We start from the raw sequence: 21684 nt of genomic DNA, 5'->3' as shown, positions 1-21684 counted from the left end.
CGCTTAATGCAAGCGAAGTGAGATCAGCTGAGCTGGGTATCTGAGCGGATCGCTGACTGCCCAACAAACGCCTGCTCAGTTGTTATTGCAGCCTTGCATTCATATCAAGTGCCTAAGGCATGTCTCAAACCCCATGAACACTCGCGTTAACAGAGTTCTCTTATCGTCGAAACCAAATAAGACGACGAAAAACACTGCGGAAAAACAACATCATCTCTAAATTATCTACAAATAGCCAAGCTGCTCCCCAGCGCCGACGTTTGTGGTAAGTTAAGCGGTGCGTTTGTTACTGCTAATTTAGCTAAGTAAAACGCTCTATCAAGCACAAGCTGTGGTGAGTACGGCATATAACGCGCTGGCTCAACCTGGTGCTGCTCGCCCGCATTGAAGCTCAATCGGTGAACGTCTTGTCTGGCCGTCGGTTCGTGCGTTCGTCACCTTCGCTCTTTTTCGCCTGCTGCTGCTTCGCTTATTTTCATAAAGCCATTCCAAACGATCCCATCTGCCGGCCCAACACTCAGTCCGCAATTTAGTATTTGATCAAAGTGCTCCGAGTCTGGTTGCGCTTTTGCTCACACGTTGTCATTGCGGTCGCTATTTACTGTTACAGGGCTGTGGCATCCTTCGTGCGCGTTCAACGTCACTCGGCGTCGCCATCGTTATCTGTGCTGACCTCCGTTTGCTCTGTACAGAGTCGTCTATCGGCTATTGAAAACTCGAAAACTCGGTTGTAGGCTAGTTGGTTTTCGTAGCGCTTCTGATATAAAAAAGCGTAATTACTTAATACAAAAAACGCGACGCAGAAATTCGTTATAAAAAACCGACTATCGTGTCGCACAAAATCGGTTACTGGGAAAGTTAATTGATAGTGAAAAGCCTGTAGCTTCGTGCAAAGCTTTGGAAAAATCATACGGGCATAATTGTGGCCAGCGAAAAGGTGTGTATGCTACGCCATTTAATTGGCGAAATTAAAAAGCGATTCGATTCGTTTCAATTCACAACAGTTTTCCTCTAAGCTGCGAAATGCGGAGCAAAAAATTGCAAAGTGAAAATTTAGAACGAAATTTGCGTTTTTGATTCCAAAAACAGGTTTTGAGCCAATTTGCAATAAAACTGCGTCAGCCATGGCTAAAAACAGCTCGTACTGCCGAGTTTAATAAACAAAATACAAGACACACACACACACGAAAACATGGGCGAAAAAAGTTAAATTCGCTGGAAGTTTTTGAAAAACCCCATAAATATAACAACAATAGCAAAAGCAACAAGGTCTGTAAGATCTTGTCGAAACATTGCAAAAAACCGTCAGCGCAGCGCTCACCCACTTCGCTCCGCTCCCAGCAAGAGCACTAAAGCGCTGCCAAAGCATCCGAAGAAACGTTTTGGGCTCGTACGTAACACATATTTTCACAGCGCTCGTGTATGTTTGTATTGTTTGTATGTATGTGCGTGTGTTTACGTGCTATATTTGCGGTGGAACACCTAATAAAACAGGGCATATTTGTGTTATTGCAAATAAAACCAACAACAACACAAATACCACTTAAAAGGTTACGAATTGAACAGTAACAGTAGGTCTAACAGTACTGGATATTTGATATTTAATTTGCGATTACAAACCTGTGCTGCACGAAAATCTCATTTATAAAAGCGCGATTAGTACTTGTATATACATATTTACATATCCATTTATAGTTTATAGTATATACATATATATGTATGTATGTACTTATGTCTGTGCTCACCTGTACGCTGAAAGAAAGGCTTTCATTAAGCAACGCTTGTGAAAGACTTCCATTTTCTGTACGTTTTGTGGCTGAAATAATTGTTTTTTCTAAAAAATAATTTTAATTTGCGATTTAAGTGATTTAAGTGAAGAGAAAATCACAGCGATTGCAAAAATAAGTCCGAAGTTGCCAGATGTGAGCAGTAAAAAATATTCCAGCATTACTATTAGTTTTTGAAATGCCTAAAGCAAGAGATTTGTGTGAGTGTTTTGCTATAGCAACTACATTTCAGCGGTTCACATTCATAATTTCAATTAAGAACCGTTCCGTCAACAGATGGAACCGTCGAAGACGCTATATTATAACGAATATATATGTATGTATAAATGATCAGCACGATGTATTGAATTGATTTAGTCACGGCCGTCTGTCTGTATATATGCGAACTAGTTTTTGAGATCTAGTTTGGAAATTTTGCACATGTCTTTTTCTTCCCAAGAAGGTGCTCATCGGACCACTATAGCATATAGCTGCCATACAAACTGAACTATCAACAACAAGTTTTTGTATGGAAAGTTATTTATTTTATTTTCGTTCGTATTTTAGTTTCGTTTTTTTCTGCTTAGTTTTTCTTCATGCTGTCTTTGAATTTTGCATAGTTTAGTAGAAGAGATTACACATTTGCTGGTATACCGACAAAAAGGACGCTTTAGTCGTCCCGATAAAGTGATGCTGTTCAACGAAATTTTTATTTAGAGCGGTATTAAGAAGCTCCGAATCATTTATCTGTAGCAATCAATAAAGCTGCTATCAAGTCATGAGCCGATCGTATTCGAGGCTATTTTGTTTATGTAAAAGAAATTAAAATATAGTCTAATTGGCTTTGAAGTCCAATGAAAGGCCATTAAATGATGGTTGCTGACCAATTTTCTGTCGACGGATCCTCGAAGCCTCCTTGCTGCACAAATTCCTTGAAAACGCGAATTTTTTGAAAAAAAGTGGACCCTTAGAAGTTATCAGAGCAACAGGTACATAACAGTTTTCTTGCCTATAAATGCCCATCAACAAAAATTCATACGAACGCCCTTTGACTAAATATGTATGTATATACAGAAAAACTGTATGATCGTCATTAGAAAGAAGCTGACTTTAGTTTCATTCTATAATTTCAACTGTGTTCGGTATTTGATTTGTAACTATTCACTAAATAGCCAACCTATAACCATTATAGAAGCAGTGAGCTTTATTTCCACATTGCAGATTTTCTTGATAGACCACTTACAGATTTTAAAACATCCCGTGCCTTGACTCCGTTCTTTTTATTTCGTGGTTCATGAACGCAGTGGATAAATTTTTTTTTTTTTGTCATTCGTCTTCTCGTCATACAGTCTCTTAAATCCTTAAATTTTATAATTTTTCTGAGATCGTTATAGTTGTATACTCGGAAATACTTTCATGAGTTTCCACTGTCTATCGATATGGGCTCTGTGTTGGTCGTATGCATAAAAACTTATTCCTCCATTTTGGTTATTTTTAGTGGAACGGCAGTTCGATTTTATGATTTGGGAAAATGTGTATGGCAATTAAGTCCGGTAACGCTGTAATTTAACAAGTGAGCAAACCGAATGATTACTACAATAGTTATAGCTGCCGATGCTAGTTGTATACCTCTGCTCATGGTCCGCCGCTATTGCTATCCAGTTTTTTGTTGTTACTGCATTGCTAGCATTATTGTTGTTTCTGTACGTACAAGTACTAGTTAGATGACTCGATCGGTCGGTTGGTTGGTTTGCTGGCTCGTTGGTGAGCTGCTGAGCTGCGTCTGTTCAATCGGCTGAGAGTAGTTAATTTTCTTTATCTTTTGTTACTTATGTATTTTCATTTATTACTTTTTGTCGACTTTGCTTTCGGGCTATGCATTCATGGTGGCTTTTGTATATGTATTTTTATGACAGCATGTGGAAAAGAGATCTCTCCGCCGTCGATGGTGGATTATATGACCAGCTGGACGCCAGTCATCAGTTGGAGCTCAGCTTTGAATACAGTCACTGTCGTATGTCGTCGGTCGTTCGCTTTTGTCGTTTATTATTTGTAGGTTTAGTTGAGTTTCAGTTCGCGACCATACGTGTGGTGAGTAAGACGTGTTCGTGCACTCCATCGTCGGCTTGAACCTGTAATTCGCGCTACGCTTAATGCATTGAGCATTGTGTTTTACTGTTTTTATATTGTGTAGTTTGCTGTTATTGTTGTTGCGTGAATCAAATGTCTGCAAGCTAACTACGGTGAGAATTATTTTTGCTGCGACGAGGGTGGTGTCTGCCTCAAGTGCACAGAGAAGGTGATTTCAAACTCATCTTTTAACCAAAAACTGACTTTTTAGTTTAGTTTTTAGAGCCAAAATTCATTTTACTAGTGTCTACTCTGTGGAAAATATGTATGTATGTAACCACCCACATTGTGAAAAAGGAAAAGCCAACTTGTCGTAAATGGCTGTGAAAAAATTGTGTAACAATAGAAAAGCTGCCTGCGTACATACAAATACATCCATATGTATGTATGTATGTTTTGTGTGGAGCCAAATGAACATTTTTTTGCCTAAAACATCAGAACAGATTGATATTTGCAGTGTGGTGAGTGCGTGTGTGTCCATTACTGTACACATACATACATGCATACGTTCATTTGTTGCTATTATGTGTGCTCAACAAGACCGTGAAACTCAGCTTCGTTCATCGCAACTGCCATAAAAGCCAAATTCCATCTGTTGCTGTTTTTGTTTTTGCAAATGACCACCTGTTGCTAAATCTACGACTGCGACACGTACATACATACCTCTACATACATACAAAACTATGCTTGCACTACACACGTACAACATATAGGCGTGTTTCACGAACGTCTCAGGCTTCCACATAAAATTGGCTGCCTAACTGACGAAGGAAATGGCTACCTGCTGTCAGCCGATCGACGAGCAAATGCCAGACATTCTTTTTCCTAAACTCTTCATCGATGTGTATACGTACTATGTACATATGTATGTATATGTGCATGCACGGCAACTACAACTACAAAAACTATAAACAAGCAACCATTGGAAAGTATGTATGGCTTGAAAATACACGAAGAAAGTCACAAAAACAAATCTATAACAACTGCAGACCGACCGACCGACCCATAGAGAAATAAAAAATTACTAATCAGCGAAGAAAAAGACGAAGCATTTAAAAAAGTTGAAATAAAAGTATGGAAAATAAAAACAGCTGCTCGCTCACTCCTCTATTATTACAGCAGCAAACACATTTTGTCGTTGTCGTAACGGCTTTGCTGCTGGAAGGTTGGGGAAGTTGGAAGGCAGCGAGCGTGGTGAATTTTAACCTGAAAATCCTGTTACCGCTAATTGAGTGGCCCAGCTTCCGCTCTGACTTGCCATCGCTGGTGGACAGGTCTAAGCGACGATTCATTAAAAATATTGGAAATGCCTACTTGCTTGTTCATACAAAAAAAATCTATATACGTACATATGTATGTATGTATTAAGTATGTAGTATATATGCAAGTACATTCATATGCATGCATAGACAAATAAGTACATATATAGAAATGTATGCAATGTATTTTTCTAGAACGAGTTTGGTGGTTTTATAGCCTCTTCACATTCATTAGTGGTCACTTCGAGTCGGTCATTTCATTTACTACCTCATCTCATATTCGAATTTCTTCAATTTACATACAGACATTTGTATATGCACGCATACTGCGAACGGAATTCAGTTACTGTTAGAATAGTAATTTGGCTTTCCAATGGGGGATTGACTTCAGCTGGAGCCATGCTTTAATATTGCCGTTGTGTTAAGCTATAAAAATCCAAGTTTCCCGCCCACATAATAGTGAAGACATTGTTGTTAATATTTTGTTTCCAGTAAGCTTCTTTGTTCAGTTCTCTTAAACATTAATGTTATGAGAACAATAGAGTCAAGATTGTTTCAATCGTACACTGTTTTAGGTTTTCCGTGAAAATTTATATTGTGCCCAATGCTTGGCAGGTCTTTTAAAAAATTTTTAAGTTCTTGTAGCAGTAGGAGCCGTTATTGCACTAGTCTTGTTTAAATGTATGAGAGTCAATACAAAAACAAGAAAAAACGTCAACTTCGGTTGGACTGAAACTATAAAACCCTTCACCAATAGAAAGGCACACGAACTTGATTTTGATCGTTCAGTTTGTATGGAAGCTAAAAGCTATAGTGATCCGATCTCAAGAAGATCGTGAAGATATCTGGTCAAATAAAGAAGAAAAAACGCTAAATTTGGATATTCGTCCTGAAAAATTTCTTCAGTTACAGTAGCGGTGTCTTAAAAATAAGCTGTACCAAATTTCGTAAAGATTTTTCGTCAAATATGAAAGATTTCTATTCAAAGACTTGATTCCAATCGTTCAGTTTGTATGGCAGCAACATTTTCTTGGTGGTTCGATATCAGCGATTCCGACAAATGAGGAAATTGTTATGTGGAGGAAAGGGGGTGTCCAACATTTCTGAGCAATACCTCAAAAACTGTGCTACTAGTTCTCGTTCACATATATACAGACAGGCAGAAGGACATGGCTAAATTGTGTCAGCTTATCATGCTAATTCTTTAGATATATATTTTATAGGGTTTCCGAAGTTTCTTTTAGGAGTTCAGCATATCAAAAATGTGTTACGCTCGATAGTCCATTGGGATAAAGTGAAAAGCAAAACGCAATAAAACAGAAAAATCAAAAATATCAATGGCGTACCGCTACTAATTTGGATGATGAAGCTTCTTTTTTGTAATACAGTAGAGGCCGGCTAATCCGGACATGGCCTAATCCGGATTCCACTGTAATCCGGACAGGGTTAAAAAACTGAAAATTTCTATTATGTCTCTTGTAATCCGGACCGACATTCTCAATCCGTATTCTCTAATCCGGATCACATGTTTATTATTCACTACATTCGCTTTTATGCTTTATTGGTTTAAGTTTTTTTTGTTTTTTTGGAACATGTGTATTATTTGTTATAATAAACAAACAGAAATTCATAAATATTTTTTCATAATACATCGTTCTGATATGTCTTTGGTAATCCGGATTTCCTTTTATTCCGAATAGGGGCCGGTTTTAATTGATCCGGATTAGCGGGCCTCTACTATACTTGTATACGACAACTTGCAGAAGATGAAATAAACCACTTGGTTTGGTACATGAAAATCAAACACAACCCATGAGGAAAAATGCATTTTTTAAATCATACCACAAATCCTAAGCATTGACATAGTGAGTAATTAATCGGCAAGGTGAATGCAAGACGAATATAAAATTCAATTCGTTTAAACAGTTAATTATTGGAAGGATGGCCGTTTCAAATTTGACTTGTCATATTTTACAATAGATTGATTAGCCATGTTATAAGGGGTATTTGAATAATCCTTTTGGTATGGAATATTTAGATCTGCTGGGCGATAACTTGTATAAATCTTGTTTTAGGCAATTCACATATAGTTTTTAGTCCTTGCGATACTTGAACAGTTACTTTGATATGATTTCCAGTGCGGAGATGAAATCGAGAAATCGGAAATCATCACATTCGGTCCTGGGGTAATAAATAGTGTTATTGGCGTTTATTTTTTTAAACTAATTATAAATGTTTGTCCTATTCAGTCGGTTATTGGAAACCCCCGTTGTAAAATGTATGTGTCATCAGGACTCATGTGGTATTTTACGAAAAAAGTTTTTATGACCTAAATATAACCCAATAGTTTTTAGAAATCATTCGTTTTTTATTAGCGGGTGTGAAAAGTATACTTTTGGGTCACAAATGTCTCCGAAAGTAGTAAAATTTATCTATCTAAATATATGACAGGGTATATTCAATTTGCCACGAAATGTACCTCGGAAAGAATTGTCGGACATTCTATAAAACATATACATATGTACATATACAATATATTATCAGCACGAGTTGAGTCGATTTAGCCATATCCGTCTGTCTATACGTCGGCCATCCGCATGTTTGTATAAACGCGAACTAGTCCCTCAGTTTTTGATATATTGACCTGAAATTTTGAAAACATCATTTTCTCTCGGAAAACTATAGCATATAGCCACTAAACAAACTGGCCGATCAAAAACAAGTTCTTGGATGGCATCTTTTGTGTTTGTGATGAGTATATGTAGTATAATAGCTGCGGTACAACCGAAGTTAACATTTTTTCTTGTGTATATAAGTTCGACAAAAAATAAACTTCCTGAAACTAGAAAAAAATAATCGAATTTTTCCTTATAAAGCAAGCAAGTTGATGTTGAATTTATGAATCATACATACATATGTATGTATGTATGACCACGTAGAACTTCTATGATCCGCCCTTACCACATAGTTCATTCAAAGATTTCTTTCATAACAGTTCGCTACGTCAAAGTATGCCTTCTCTATAAACAGTGTGCTAATATTGGCTCTACTTATACATATGTACATACATACATACATATATTATGTAAATTTCGTGTAAGAATTAGTAGGAAGTCAAACCAAACAGACAACTTTGCGCAATAGCTTAGCTTTCCCTTGTTTATTATTGGAGCCGCCGGCGGTTGCGCTGTCGAACATATTTTTCTACATCAAGCTAATATACATATGTATGTACATACATATGTACACACTCTTTGAATAATAAAGAAGCTATCGAAGCAGCACTTATAGCCAACTCGGGCAAGAGCCAAAACGCTTACGGCAACAACAATTGACAGCAACAATCAAAGCCAAAGCAACCAGCAGCTATCTAGAGGCAGTAACGAACAATGACTTCCGCAAGCGATACGCAATTGCACATCATTATCGCTCGCCAGCCGTCTGCCCCTGCAAGCTTCTCTGCAGAGATGTATATGCATATGCACATATGTATGTATGTGTATTAGAATCGCTTTGGAACGATGTGACTATAAGTATTACTGGTAGATAAGCGCATTGACTTATGGAATTACTAAATTCATAATTGGAAACTGCCAATGAGCGAGATTGATGTGTTCGTTTTTACGCTGAAATATTTGATTGACTTACATACGTACATATACATACATACATATATATACATATATGTATGCATATGTATACATACATATGTATATATATACATATGTATGCATATGTATGTGTTGCTTATGTATGGAGATTTGAATATGTCACTTTAGTATTTTGCGTTTGCGCATGCGTTCACGTTCGAAAGTGTAGCGCTCATACATTTAAGCACATGTCCATAGCGGGTGCCCACTTTTGATTTCTTTCCAATGTCCAAAAGCGGACAAGTGGGCAATACTAACATACATAACTAATACCACTTTTAGTTGTTGTTATATTTGTTTCGATAACATATCCGAAATAATTCGCGCTATGACTCAATATTTTCATTTCTTTTCCTCAATTCACCACTGGTTCAGTATTTATTGTTGGCTCGCTGTTGCTACACATCCATACAAACATGTACGAGTACATATGTACATATGTGTTTCGCAACTATTCTTTTCCGTCAAAGCGTTCACGCGGCTTTTAGCTGAACTGTGCTTTCGATTTCTTACACTTTCAGATTGCCTTTTATTGCGCATTTGCATTGTGTTCGGTGGTCAATGATAATTGTTGGCTTTGTTTTTAATGTTTATTACGTTTTGTCTACACTTCGATCGGTTGAAAGTGAAACTAATTAATGTGACAGCGTTCAAATATGCATGCATATGTATGTGTGTGTATGTATGGGTGTACATTAATGCACTCAAATAACTGTGACTCTATGGCACTTGAGTTTCGCGGTTCAGCGCACCGCTAATTTGACAGCTGTTTGACCGATCGCCACAAATTTTTAGTGGTCTCGTTGACCTCTTTCTTGCAAAGGAGGCTACTTGAAAATCGAAGGACGCCAATAAAAAGACAACACAGGTGCTCTGACCTTATGGTATTGACGTTTGTTTTAGTTTTTCTCAAATTTTGATTCTATCAATTCATAGCCCCATCACTGACCGATGGATGACCATCATTATAAATGTACACCTATTAATAACTATTGATTGTACATGCTAACGGCAATATACATACATACTTATGTATGTACATATGTACATCAGTGCCATATATACGAAAGTATTAGTGACTCACGCTCCGCCAATTCTGTCAGTGCTGATAAGAGACGCTTCAATAAATTTTGAGTGTTAATGACCAATGGAAATGGAAATGGAACCCCTCGCATTTGATTAACGGCCAATGACACTTTTGTATGCCAGCAAAGTTCAATTAATCGCGGAAACTTATATATTTGCATGAAAATGTTCATATCTTCGTTTTATTTAATTTATGGTTTCTACAGTTCTTTTATTGTATTTTAAACTTGCACTGAGGCTTTTGGACCGACGCCACTATTTTAAGCTTTGTGCAGTTAAATACTTGTATATTGATAGTACAATAATTCAAAACCCCTCTATATGCTGTTATTTACCCACTTATTTACTCTAAATTAGAAATATTTTATATCGAGCCTCTAAAGAGTGTCTCGCAAGATGATTTAGTGTTTATATAATTTTAACCAGTTTTGCCGCTCACACTTATCACATGTATCTTTATGGTTTAATAATAGCTTTTTCTCTTCATTTTTGACATCATATTGTCCAGATAACACATATCAAACCTGGTTTTGTACTTCTAGTATTTGCTTAGATGGGAGTGTAACTCACGAACCCATATATAACTTACGTATTAAATAAATATAGTAAACTCCTACTTAAGTTATGAGTCTATATTTTATTATATAATAACAACTATACGAAAAACATAAGAGATTCACCAAATATACACATATGTAACAATACTTTTATAAAGGGTGATCCATTTCGAGGTTCGCTATTATTTAAAAGCAAAACACGGAAACTTCAAATCTAATGGGGAATGTTTGTTATGAATCGAACAACATTGATGACATTTATTTTTAGAATTATCTCTTTCAAATGTTGGCCGCGGCTATGTCTCAGAGGATCCATTCATTGAGAGCATTTCAACTGGTAACTGGCGAATGACAGGCGTTATGTTTTGCTCCAAGACCTGAATCAAATCCGGCTTGTCCGCTTAGACTTTAGACTTTATATATCTCAACTAGAAAAAGTCTAACGGTGTGATATCATACGATCTTGGTGGCCAATCGATCGGGCCAAAACGTGAAATTAACTGCTCACCGAAGTGTACTCTCAATAAATCCATTGATTGATGCGATGTGTGAGAAATCGCGCCGTCTTGTTGAAACCAAATGTCGCCCAGATCACGAACTTTAATTTCAGGTATCAAATAGTCGGTTATCATAGTCGGCATTGACGGTTACGTTCTCATCTTAACCATTTTGAAAAAATATGGTCCGAATACGTAATATGAATTTCTTCATGTTGCTCTTCGTCCCAAATGCGTAAATTTTCCTTCTTTACATACCCATTAAGCCTGAAATGAGCCTCATTGTTTAACAAAATTTGGCTTAAAAAATCGCTGACTCAAAACTGGTTTTAGACCCATCGTTTTCTCGGCAAAGTTGTTCGGAATAATTCATTGAAGATTTCATATGTATACAAGGTGCGTTCCAAAGTAAACAGGACTTTTTGAATCTAGCGCCCGCTGGTGGCGCCATTCGACTAATGCGTTAGAATCTGCTATCTTTATCGATTGTCCAGTGATAATTTCATGACATTTCTTGTGTTGGAAGTGAAGTTATTGCGTTTTAAGTGTCAGTATGTTTGTGTTATCGGTGCGAAAATGAGCTTCGTACAAAGTGTCAGCATTCAATTTTGTTTTAAAATCGGTAAAACTTTTACCGAAACGTTTCAATTGAAGAAACAAGTTTATGGCGATGATTGCCTATCCCGTAGCAGTGTATTTGAGTGGTTTCAACGTTTTCAAAGTTGTCGTGAGGACATAAATTACGATCAACATGTGGGCCAATCAAAATCCGTGATCACCGGAAATTCCATGGAAACTGTGCGTGAATTCATCAAAGATCAGCCGAAATCATTATTGAAATTCATGGAAATGGAATTGAACATCTCTAAAACATCGATTTATCGCATTTTGATCAAACATTTGGGCTTACGAAAGGTGTGTGCACGATTTGTTCCGCACAAATTGACTGACGACCAAAAATTACTCAGAATCCAACATTCGAAGGACGATTATTTGACCAAAAATCACATTTTAACCATTAACCACTCCCCGTATTCACCTGATATGGCACCGTGTGACTTCTTCCTTTTCGGAAAAATGCATTTGCCAATGAAAGGAAAGCGTTATGCAGAGGTAGAGGCCATTCAAAAGGCTTGCACCGGCATACAAAACCATTTGTTCTGTTTTTTTAAAGTCCTGTTTACTTTGGAACATACATACCTTGTATATGCCTTATTATGCTTAATAAACGAAACCAAAACAACTCGAAATTGCACAACATTACTCACAGTATTGTAATCCTATATAATTGTTGAAATATCTTTGATAAAAAAAAAATGTTAATTTGTCGCGCAGTGTTTAGAAAAGTCTTCAGAGCAATACAACTGAGTTATACTCGTATTCTAAAACGTTAATTATTTTACTAGAAATTCTAAAAAGGTCTTTTCCGCGATGCAATTGTTGCCGAGAGAGAAGTTTGGGAACGTCACTAAAATAATTTGGACCATGCAAGTAGATTTCCAATTTCAGACACGCAAATAAAAGTAAAGGTGCCACTAGCATCCATTTTTAAATGCAAAGAGCTCGTTTTTGGTTTTGTTAATAACATGTTTTGATGGAGCTACGCCGATGACTAAAGTCAAATAAATGTACGCTCATACCTGCATACATATGTATATACATACATGAATGTTTATATTCCGCATCGCAGAATCCTTATCGTTAGCTTTCGCTGTTCCAATGATAAGAAAGTACTTTTTCCTTTGAATTTTGTAAGTAAGTAATGTTGTTTATAAAGTTTATATGAAATTTGATAATGAGATTTGTTTTTCAAGCAAATGATAAGAACAAACGACAAATATTTAAATTATTTCGAGTCCTTAATTAGATTTATGTATAATTGTATTGTTGTATGTGAATATGATATAAACAAAATGTTTGTTGTTTAATTTTTATTTATTATAATACTATATGGTCTTTTAAAAACAAAGGCCGTCGGCGACAAAACAGCTGCTCTCTGTCTGCTGCTAAAAACGTCGCAAAACGTAATAAGATTTATTCGATTTATTATGAAAAATAAACTTAACTCTAAACAAGTAACGAAAGGCTAAGTTCGAGTGCAACCGAACATTTTATACTCTTGAAATTGGCAAGAATCAAATCCAGGGAAATACCTTAAGGTGTAAAATGTCAACCTGAGAATCGAAATCCAAGCAATTTTATTTATGCATATGTTTATACATATATAAATCTTCTGACCGTGTGTTTGTAATTGAACTGCTCCTAAACGGCTGGACCGATTTGGATGAAATTTTTTGTGTGTGTTCAAGGAGATTCGAGAATGGTTTATATTCACAATTTGGTCCACTGGAAAATGTTTTTTTAAATTAATTTTTCATTTGTAATTAATTGCTAATTTTGGAATGTTTGACCGATAGATTGCGCTACCATCGCAGTATCCAATATTCAAACCTTAAATTTGCGTAAACGTGCATTAAACAAAACGATGCCAAAGTAAAAGGCGACATCTGTAGACAAGTTTTCATAACGTGGACAGAGTTGTTCGTTCTTAAGTAATAAATTGGGTGATTCAATACATCTATGGGTAGCTATAACATTTTTTTTATATGTACCTGCTAACTATTGGAGGGGGTATCTTGTCAGGCGATTTGAAATTGCAAAAGATCTGGCATAAAAAATAGCGGCATAACTGAAGTGTTGATAAAAAGGTCTATTAAAATTTGAGATATACAGAAATCTTTTCGAAGCTTTGCAAGACTGATGCCATAATCTTTCCCAGCTGATTTTCTTTTTGTCTTTCCACCATTTCTTAATATGCAGTCCACCAGGCTGACAATCGATTGAACTCGATTGATTTCACTGATGCCCAGCCCAAATTCAATAGAATTTTTACCCCAAAAACCAATTCTTTCTTAAAGCACGAAATGCTTTTTGATTCATTTTTGTTACTTCACCAAAAATGCGATTATTCCTTAACTAATACTTATAATCTAACTATTATAAATGATATAGATGGTATTAGTAGTACTACCTATGTATCAGCCACAGTAAAACGTGGGCGGGTCCTCTAGTACTATATATAACTCTTACACTGGCCGACTTATTCGACATTAGGGCTTTTAGGAAAACGAAAATCATTATATGCGGTTTATGGGAGTTGTGGCAGTATCGGCTCAATTTTATCTATTAACTTGTATTTTGCCACATACTAAAAAAATGTTCCCTGGCATTCACTAAGGTACCTCACATACAATCGCCGATCATATGTTCGAAAATCCCGATATTAGCTTTATGGAGACTAAAAGGCACAGAGATACACTGTTATGAGCAAAACACGCTCCTTCATATTCGCCGTATAAAATCACCCGTAAGTTCGAAAATCTTTATATTAGATATATGGGGGATCAGGGAAGTATTGATCCGATTCAACCCAATTTTTGGTAAACAGAGATACTATAGAAAACGATTCTCTCTGAATTTCAACTGTATATCCCACATATTGACCGATATCTTCGGTCAAAAGTCAACTATAGATACTGGGGTCCACAGCTTCGGTACCTAGGGGTTTGAAAAGTTTTGGTTGGATTCTTGGTCATAGGGGCATACTCTTTGTTACATTTTTCATTATTCGTGCAAAGTTTTATCCCGTATATTAATTGCTTCTTGATTTGTATTAATATTATTTGGAAGTTAATATTGTGCTATATGGGAAGTAAATTTGGTTGTTGACCGATTTCGTCCATTTTCGCACTGCGCCAGAGGAATATGGTAAGAATACCACGGACTACATTTAGTCGTGAGCGAGTTTGGTTCTTGCAGCTTAAGTGGCTTAGGAGATATGTGCATTATACCAAATAGGGGGCGCGGCCAATCCCACTTTTTCAAAACTTTTAGCCCTAGGGTGCTGCTTGCCACGCGATCCCTAGCGCCAAATTACAATTGTATATCTTAATTTATGTAGCTTAGTTGTGGCACTTTATAGGTTTTCGCTTAATGGCGTTTTGTGGGCGTGGCAGTGGTCCGATTCCTTTTTGCCAATGGACACCTGCGTCAAGTTTCATCAAGATATCCTAATTTTTACCCGATTTACAGCTTGCACGGACGGATGGACAGACAGACAGTCCCCCGGACTTAAACACGTCTCGCCATCCTAAACTTTTATATATGTATATATGTATATATAACCCTATATAGATTAATTTTAGATGATACATACAACCTTTAGGTGAACAAAACTATTATACTCTGTAGCAACATGTTGCAAGAATATAACTATGAAAACAATGCACTTGTCCCTGACCCTGAGTCACCTTGTTTACTCAGTGAGCAAATCTGCATACAAGGTCGGAATTTGGAAAGTAAATATTTGTAAGTAGGCTAATGTGTGCCGTTCTTGCCTTTTTGTCTTAAATTATGTATTATACTACCACTTAGGCATTTTTCTTTAAATATTTTAGGCTATACTCTTTTACGCGAGGTTTGTTCGATACGAGTTAAGTATCTAGTGAGGTTCGGACACAGAAAAAAGCTAACGGTTGTTCATTTTTCAAAATACTTAGCGAGCGCTGCGTCTTAAGGTGCCCGCAGAGTGGGCTTTCAAACCGAGCCGAGCGTAAATTCACGTGTTGCGTTAATGGGAAATCGCGTTGGGCTCAGCTTTAAGCGCACACTCCTTGGGGAGTACAAAAGTATTTAATAAGTAGGTTAGAGTATCCACAATTCTACTTTTACTTCCACTTTGCTGGGGTAAATATATAAAATACTTAATTCTTCTGAAACTTTTAGATATTTCCGACTTTTGTGTTTTATAAATACTGCAGTAAAATTATTCTGGCTGTAAACAAAAAAACCGTTGATCAAGCAATTTGACATTTTGTCAATTTTTGCTTAGAGAAAAGTCCAAGCCGTCATGGGTTTCAAGGCAAACATATTTAAGTTTCAAAAATGGAACATATTAGCTCTCGGGTGCAGAGTTTTCCTGCTTCTTTCGCTCCCGGTGGTTTGCCCGGAATAGAGCTAATTAGTTACATATTTGCTGCAAAAACAGCTGTAGTAATTGAAATATTTTCACCACAAAATTGGCATTGAAGCTTAGGAATTTCAAATGGTCTTTAAGTAGGTTGTATAATATTCCTATCTCCTATAACGAGGGGAAACTAGAAATTCACAAAGTGTCAAAAAAAGCGTTTACTAATATGGATTTTGGATTCTCATAATTGGTCATATGTACGTAGATATGTATCTACTTCTGCACTTTCACTGCTATGAATGTTTGTACACATGTGCATATGTATGTAAAATGACTGTTGCCTCTCCTTTGAAATGCGCTGGCTGGCAGCATGCTCTCTTAATAGGCAGTCCGTGCTTTAGCTTTGTACTCGAGCAGAAATTTAATCTAATCAAGACGAACAATATAACGTGCTTTTTAGTAAGCAGCTCCAATTTAGAATTTGTAAGTGCCGCAAGTAGCAGATAACGACTGTGTGCTGGCATTTGATAAGCTTGTAAAATATTTGAATTCATATGCACTGAGTCCGCAGAGTTGAACAAACATTTAAAGATCCATGTATGCTAACTATACAGATAGACCATATATTTATCTAAGGCCCCAGCACCAGCTATCTGATGACTGCACCGGAAGTGGTACTCGCAGAACGGACCATATCGCTTTATTGGAGCGGGGGAGTGTTCGCCCGGATTCTAATAAAAATATTCTAGCTGATAAATAACATTTGTACACATAAGTATACTTATGTACATAATAGCTATCCATTTACATATCCACATGCTTGGCTATGCCGCGCATGAATTTATTGTGTACAAATATCTCAGCTGTTTTAGATAAGAAAATCAGTTGAAAATATTTATTTATGAGCCGCTATTAGCGATAATTACTGAAGCGTGATTCAAAGTAGCAAGAATAATGTAAATATATGTATATACATACATATTAAAGCAAAACGTGTTAATCAGTTGGAAAATTGTTTCTTAGAATTTGTGATATTGGCTAAAAAATACATTTTTATTTTCATACAGTTATAAAGGAAAAATGTTTTCGTAACAAAAGTAGATGTAAACAAGAAAAAACGTTAACTTCGGCTGCACCGAAGCTAATATACCCTTCACAGATTACATTGGTGCCTTAGAAAATAATTTATACCAAATTTCGTAAATATATCTTGTCAAATGATATGATTCCGATCATTCAGTTTGTCTGGCAGCTATATGCTATAGTAAGCCGATCTGAACAATTTCTTCAGATATTACATTATTTTTACAAACAATAACTCATACCAAATTTCGTGAAGATACATTGTCAAATGTGAAAGTTTTCCATACAAGAACTTGATTCCGATCGTTTAGTTTATATGGCAGCTATATGCTATAGTTAACCGATCTGAACAATTTCTTCGGAGATTACATTGTTGCTTTAGAAAATAATCTATACCACATTTGGTGAAGATACATTGTCAAATGTGAAAGTTTTCCATACAAGAACTTGATTCCGATCGTTCAATTTATATGGCAGCTATATGCTATAGTTAACCGATCTGAACAATTTCTTCGGAGATTACATTGTTGCCTTAGAAAATAATCTATACCACATTTGGTGAAGATACATTGTCAAATGTGAATGTTTTCCATACAAGAACTTGATTCCGATCGTTCAGTTTATATGGCAGCTATATGTTATAGAGGTCCGATATCGGTCGTTCCGACAAATGAGCAGCTTCTTGAAGAGAAAATGACGTTTTCAAAATTTCAAAAGGATATCTTAAAAACTGAGGGACTAGTTCGTATATATACAGACAGACGGACGGACAGACCGGCAGACAGACAGACGGACATGGCTAAATCGACTCAGCTCAACATACTGATCATTTATATATATACTTTATAGGGTCTCCTACGGGTGTTACAAACTTCGTGACAAACTTAATATACCCTGTTCAGGGTATAAAAAATGGTTGCTTACAGGAATAATATTTTTCCGTGGAGTCCAATTTTTGATGACTCGTTCCAGCATCTTGAATGGTAACACAGGAAAAAGTCTAACGGTGTGATATCACACCGCTGCACTGCTCACCGAAGTGTTCTCTCAATAAATCCATTGATTGATGCGATGTGTGGGAAGCGGCGCCGTCTTGTTGAAACCAAATGTCACCGAGATCACTTTCTTCGAGCTTCCATTTCATACATCAAATAGTCGATTATGGCGCGATAACGGTCGCCATTGACGGTTACGTTCTCATCGGCATTCTTTTTGAAGAAATATGGACCGATGACCCACAAACCGCACTAAACCGTTGGTTTTTCTAAATGAAATGGCAGCTCTTCAATCTCTTCAGGTTGCTCTTCGTCCCATATGCGGCAATTTGCTTGTTTACATACCCATTGAGCCAAAAATGAGCCGCATCACTGAACAAAATTTGCCTCAAAAACGTTGGATCTTCTTGGAACTTTTCACAAGCACATAGAGTGAAAAAATGTCGCTTGGGAAAGTCGAGTTGAATTTTGTACACCGACGCCGAATCGATTCTCTACTATTTTCATGTACACGCTCAGCTACAGCTGCTATATTTTCTTCACTTCGAGGGATGTGCTCTATTCGGTCGAATATTATCCAATAATTTAATCAAGTTGGTGTTGTAAATAGTATGCCGTTTATGTTGACCAAAAGTTGAGCGAAGTGCGCGAAACCCTTCCCAACAGAATGTGAATTTTCGTAATAAATTTGAATGATTTGTAAACGTTGTTCAGGTGAAAATCTTTAGATGATGAAAAGTCGAACAATACTGAACAAAAATAACGTGACAGCTTGACACGACTCACGCGTCATCTGTCAAAAAAGGGCTATTGAAGAAAGTACATCTACTTGTATCACCCGTTACATAGCTAAACGCATAAAAATCGAACCAACACGCTAGTAAGAACATATTTTTCGCATGGAAGATATAGCGCCAAAGAAGAAGACGTTAATAGTCGAATTTTATTATTTATTAATTTTTAACAAACCCCGAGAACAGCAGCACCGGTAGTAAAAAAAAAATGAAAATTATCTATATCCATTATAAGTATATGAGATCAATTAATAATGATTTTTATATTCTCAATAATTACCTTTGGTCCAACTATATTACATTGTCAATATAATGACATAATCAAAATCGCATGATGCAACAATCAGTTACAGTAACATCACGTTACAACTGTTCAGCTCATTCACTTGTTATTTCAACTAAAATTTGTGTCATTTCGTTTTTGGCGATCGTTTGTATGTACGAAATTTTCTCGTTTGTTTTATACGCCATTACTTTTATTTCGTTTTTCTAAACAACTCAAAACCCCAATCTGCGACGTAGTTAAAAAACAGATCAAGTTATTTAGGTGTCAATCGACTGACGGCGGTGCGATGGTGAATGCCTTCTTAATGTGCGTTTATTTCTGTTTTGATGAATATTTTCTATTGTGTATGAGCGAGTATATGTATGTGTCTACTTAATATTCATACGAGTTTTGAGTTTAGAAATTAATTGAAAAATGGGTAAACAAAAAGTTTCAAACGCTAATGGGAACGCGAAACGCGCAAAAGCGTCGACGCCGATCATGACAACTGATCGCACGTCATACATAAGCTGGCTGAAGGGGACCTGCCGTGCGCTGTCTGGGATTATTGGACTATGTACCGCTAATATGTATGTATATACATACATACATATGTACATATGTATGCATGTATAAGGAGGTGTTGATAGTTATGCGCTTACATACATACATACATATATATGTATATAAATATATACTTATGTATATGTATGTATGTATGCCTAGGTAATAATTTTCAGTATTGAGAATTGCTGCCGCCATTAGAATCACGATGCAGTGCGCTTCGGCGCTGAAGCTATGCAGCTTAGGATTTCAGCGATTCAGCAATTCGTCTGGTTGGCGTTAATTAGTTGGCTTGCAGTGCAATAGTGTGCCGTGTTGCGACGAACGCTCCATCACTTTGATGCGCGTGTGGATGGTTAGTGCGATGGCGAGTATTGATTGTGAGCAACTGCTACTTGGGGATGGGAACTTGTACATATACTTTGTGCAATAACATGACATGCATACATATGCATGTAAGTATATGCACACACATACACGTATGTATCTAAGTTTCATGCGCGCATGTTGTTGTTTTGTAAGCAAGTGGATTTTCCAATTTGAAAAGCATGAAGAAAACAAAATTCCTTCGAAGCGTTTCTCATAACAAAGGCTAGCAAATATTTACTTACAATCTAGCAATAAATAATTGGCAATTCAGGTGGAGCTGGCTCAACTGTGCCGTCGACACTTTTGCTTTAAATACCTCACAGATCGCTGATCTTGACAGAGTCACAGCAGCGGTTGACACTGAATAAATGCTAACAAATAGTATGTACAAATAATATACATATATAGTATGTATGTATGTATGGGTGTGTACAGACACACACGCATGCGCATATCTACGACTTGAATTAGAGGAGCTGAGCGCTGCAGATGATCGTCATTTTTAATTTTTCGCATACAAATTGGAATTTGTCGCCATTGTATGCAAATTAGCATGCATTTTTATTGCAATCTTGATGTTTTCACTTGCAATCGATTTTTAATTATCAAATTCATTAATTTTTTTTTTTAATTCTTTCTCTTTGCATTTTACAGGTTTCACAGCAGTAAACCGCAATCTGTTGATATTTGACTTTTTGGATTTTTCGCTTGGTGCATTTGTCATATAACTCCATTCAAAACGGCGCAGAAATTCAGTCCACTCAAGCGCAAAACCGTTGCAGAGCCGACACATCAACTCCTCAGCAACAATAGTCGCGCGCCACTCAGCAACATGTCGCAGTTGATGTTTTGGAACAAACAGAACAACAACAACAACATAAAGAATCAATCAAACGATAGCAATAAAAACGATAAAAACGGTGCTACGGAGGATGCGAAAAAGGACAAGCGCAATTGGTTGCATACGCCCGATGCACTCGTCAATGGCCACGTCGTCTATCTAGTCAAGGTGAGTGTACCATAGGAGTGTTTGTGTGTGTGCTTGTCTAACGTTGTACAAACTTTCAGTTCTTTGGGAATTTACCTGTGGAGCAGGCCAAAGGCATTGAAGTGGTCAAAGATGCCATACGTAAGCTGCAGTTCGCCCAGGAGATGAAGAAGGCCGAGACGGGTACTCAGGAAAAGTGTAAAAAAGTCGAAATCACCATCAGCGTGGATGGTGTCGCTGTACAAGAGCCGCGCACACAGAAGATTCTGCATCAATTCCCGTTGCACAACATTTCGTATTGTGCCGACGAGAAGGGTGTAAAGAAGTTCTTTAGTTTTATTGCCAAAACAGTAAAGCCACTGGATGGGGGTATCAATGGCACCTCCACGGGTAGCAGCAACGGCGTGAGTAGCTCCAACGGCAGTAACAGCACCGGTGGCAGTAACACTGAGGAGACACATGAGTGCTTCGTATTCATATCTAATAAATTGGCGTCGGACATTACGCTGACCATCGGACAGGCGTTCGACTTGGCTTACAAGTAAGTTGAAAGAATTAATTGGACGTGGTGCCGCAGTCTTGGTCACTGTGAAATACCTTCGTAAACTATCAACTCCCAACCATGTTAAATTACGCGTTCAATTTCGTCTTTCATTGTTTGCTTAGTTCAAATACTGCCCTGTCGGCATTCTAGGTCCATTAATTCATTGCC

The 21684-nt window shown here is 37.0% G+C and overlaps 1 protein-coding gene across 4 annotated transcripts in view; it reads left to right on the top strand.

Annotated features, from left to right (window-relative positions):
• The first annotated feature begins 416 nt into the window (after window positions 1–416).
• Window positions 417–21684, top strand: part of LOC120770163 (PTB domain-containing adapter protein ced-6) — a 28012-nt gene continuing 6744 nt past the window's right edge. The window contains exons 1-3 of one of the 4 annotated variants that reach the window (XM_040097369.1): window positions 417–937; window positions 20639–20993; window positions 21053–21513. In XM_040097369.1, the coding sequence (XP_039953303.1) occupies window positions 20817–20993; window positions 21053–21513 (638 nt within the window). In that variant the 5' untranslated portion in view covers window positions 417–937; window positions 20639–20816. Of the gene's footprint in view, window positions 938–3773; window positions 3858–3906; window positions 4066–20638; window positions 20994–21052; window positions 21514–21684 lie in introns of those variants that run through there. The other 3 variants (XM_040097372.1, XM_040097370.1, XM_040097368.1) reach the window with 3 other exon arrangements.

This window comes from Bactrocera tryoni, chromosome 3 (assembly GCF_016617805.1).
Source record: "Bactrocera tryoni isolate S06 chromosome 3, CSIRO_BtryS06_freeze2, whole genome shotgun sequence".
Classification (NCBI taxonomy): Eukaryota; Metazoa; Arthropoda; class Insecta; order Diptera; family Tephritidae; genus Bactrocera; species Bactrocera tryoni.
The sequence above is the reverse complement of the archived record's forward strand: the minus strand, read 5'-3'. Positions and strand labels throughout refer to the sequence as shown.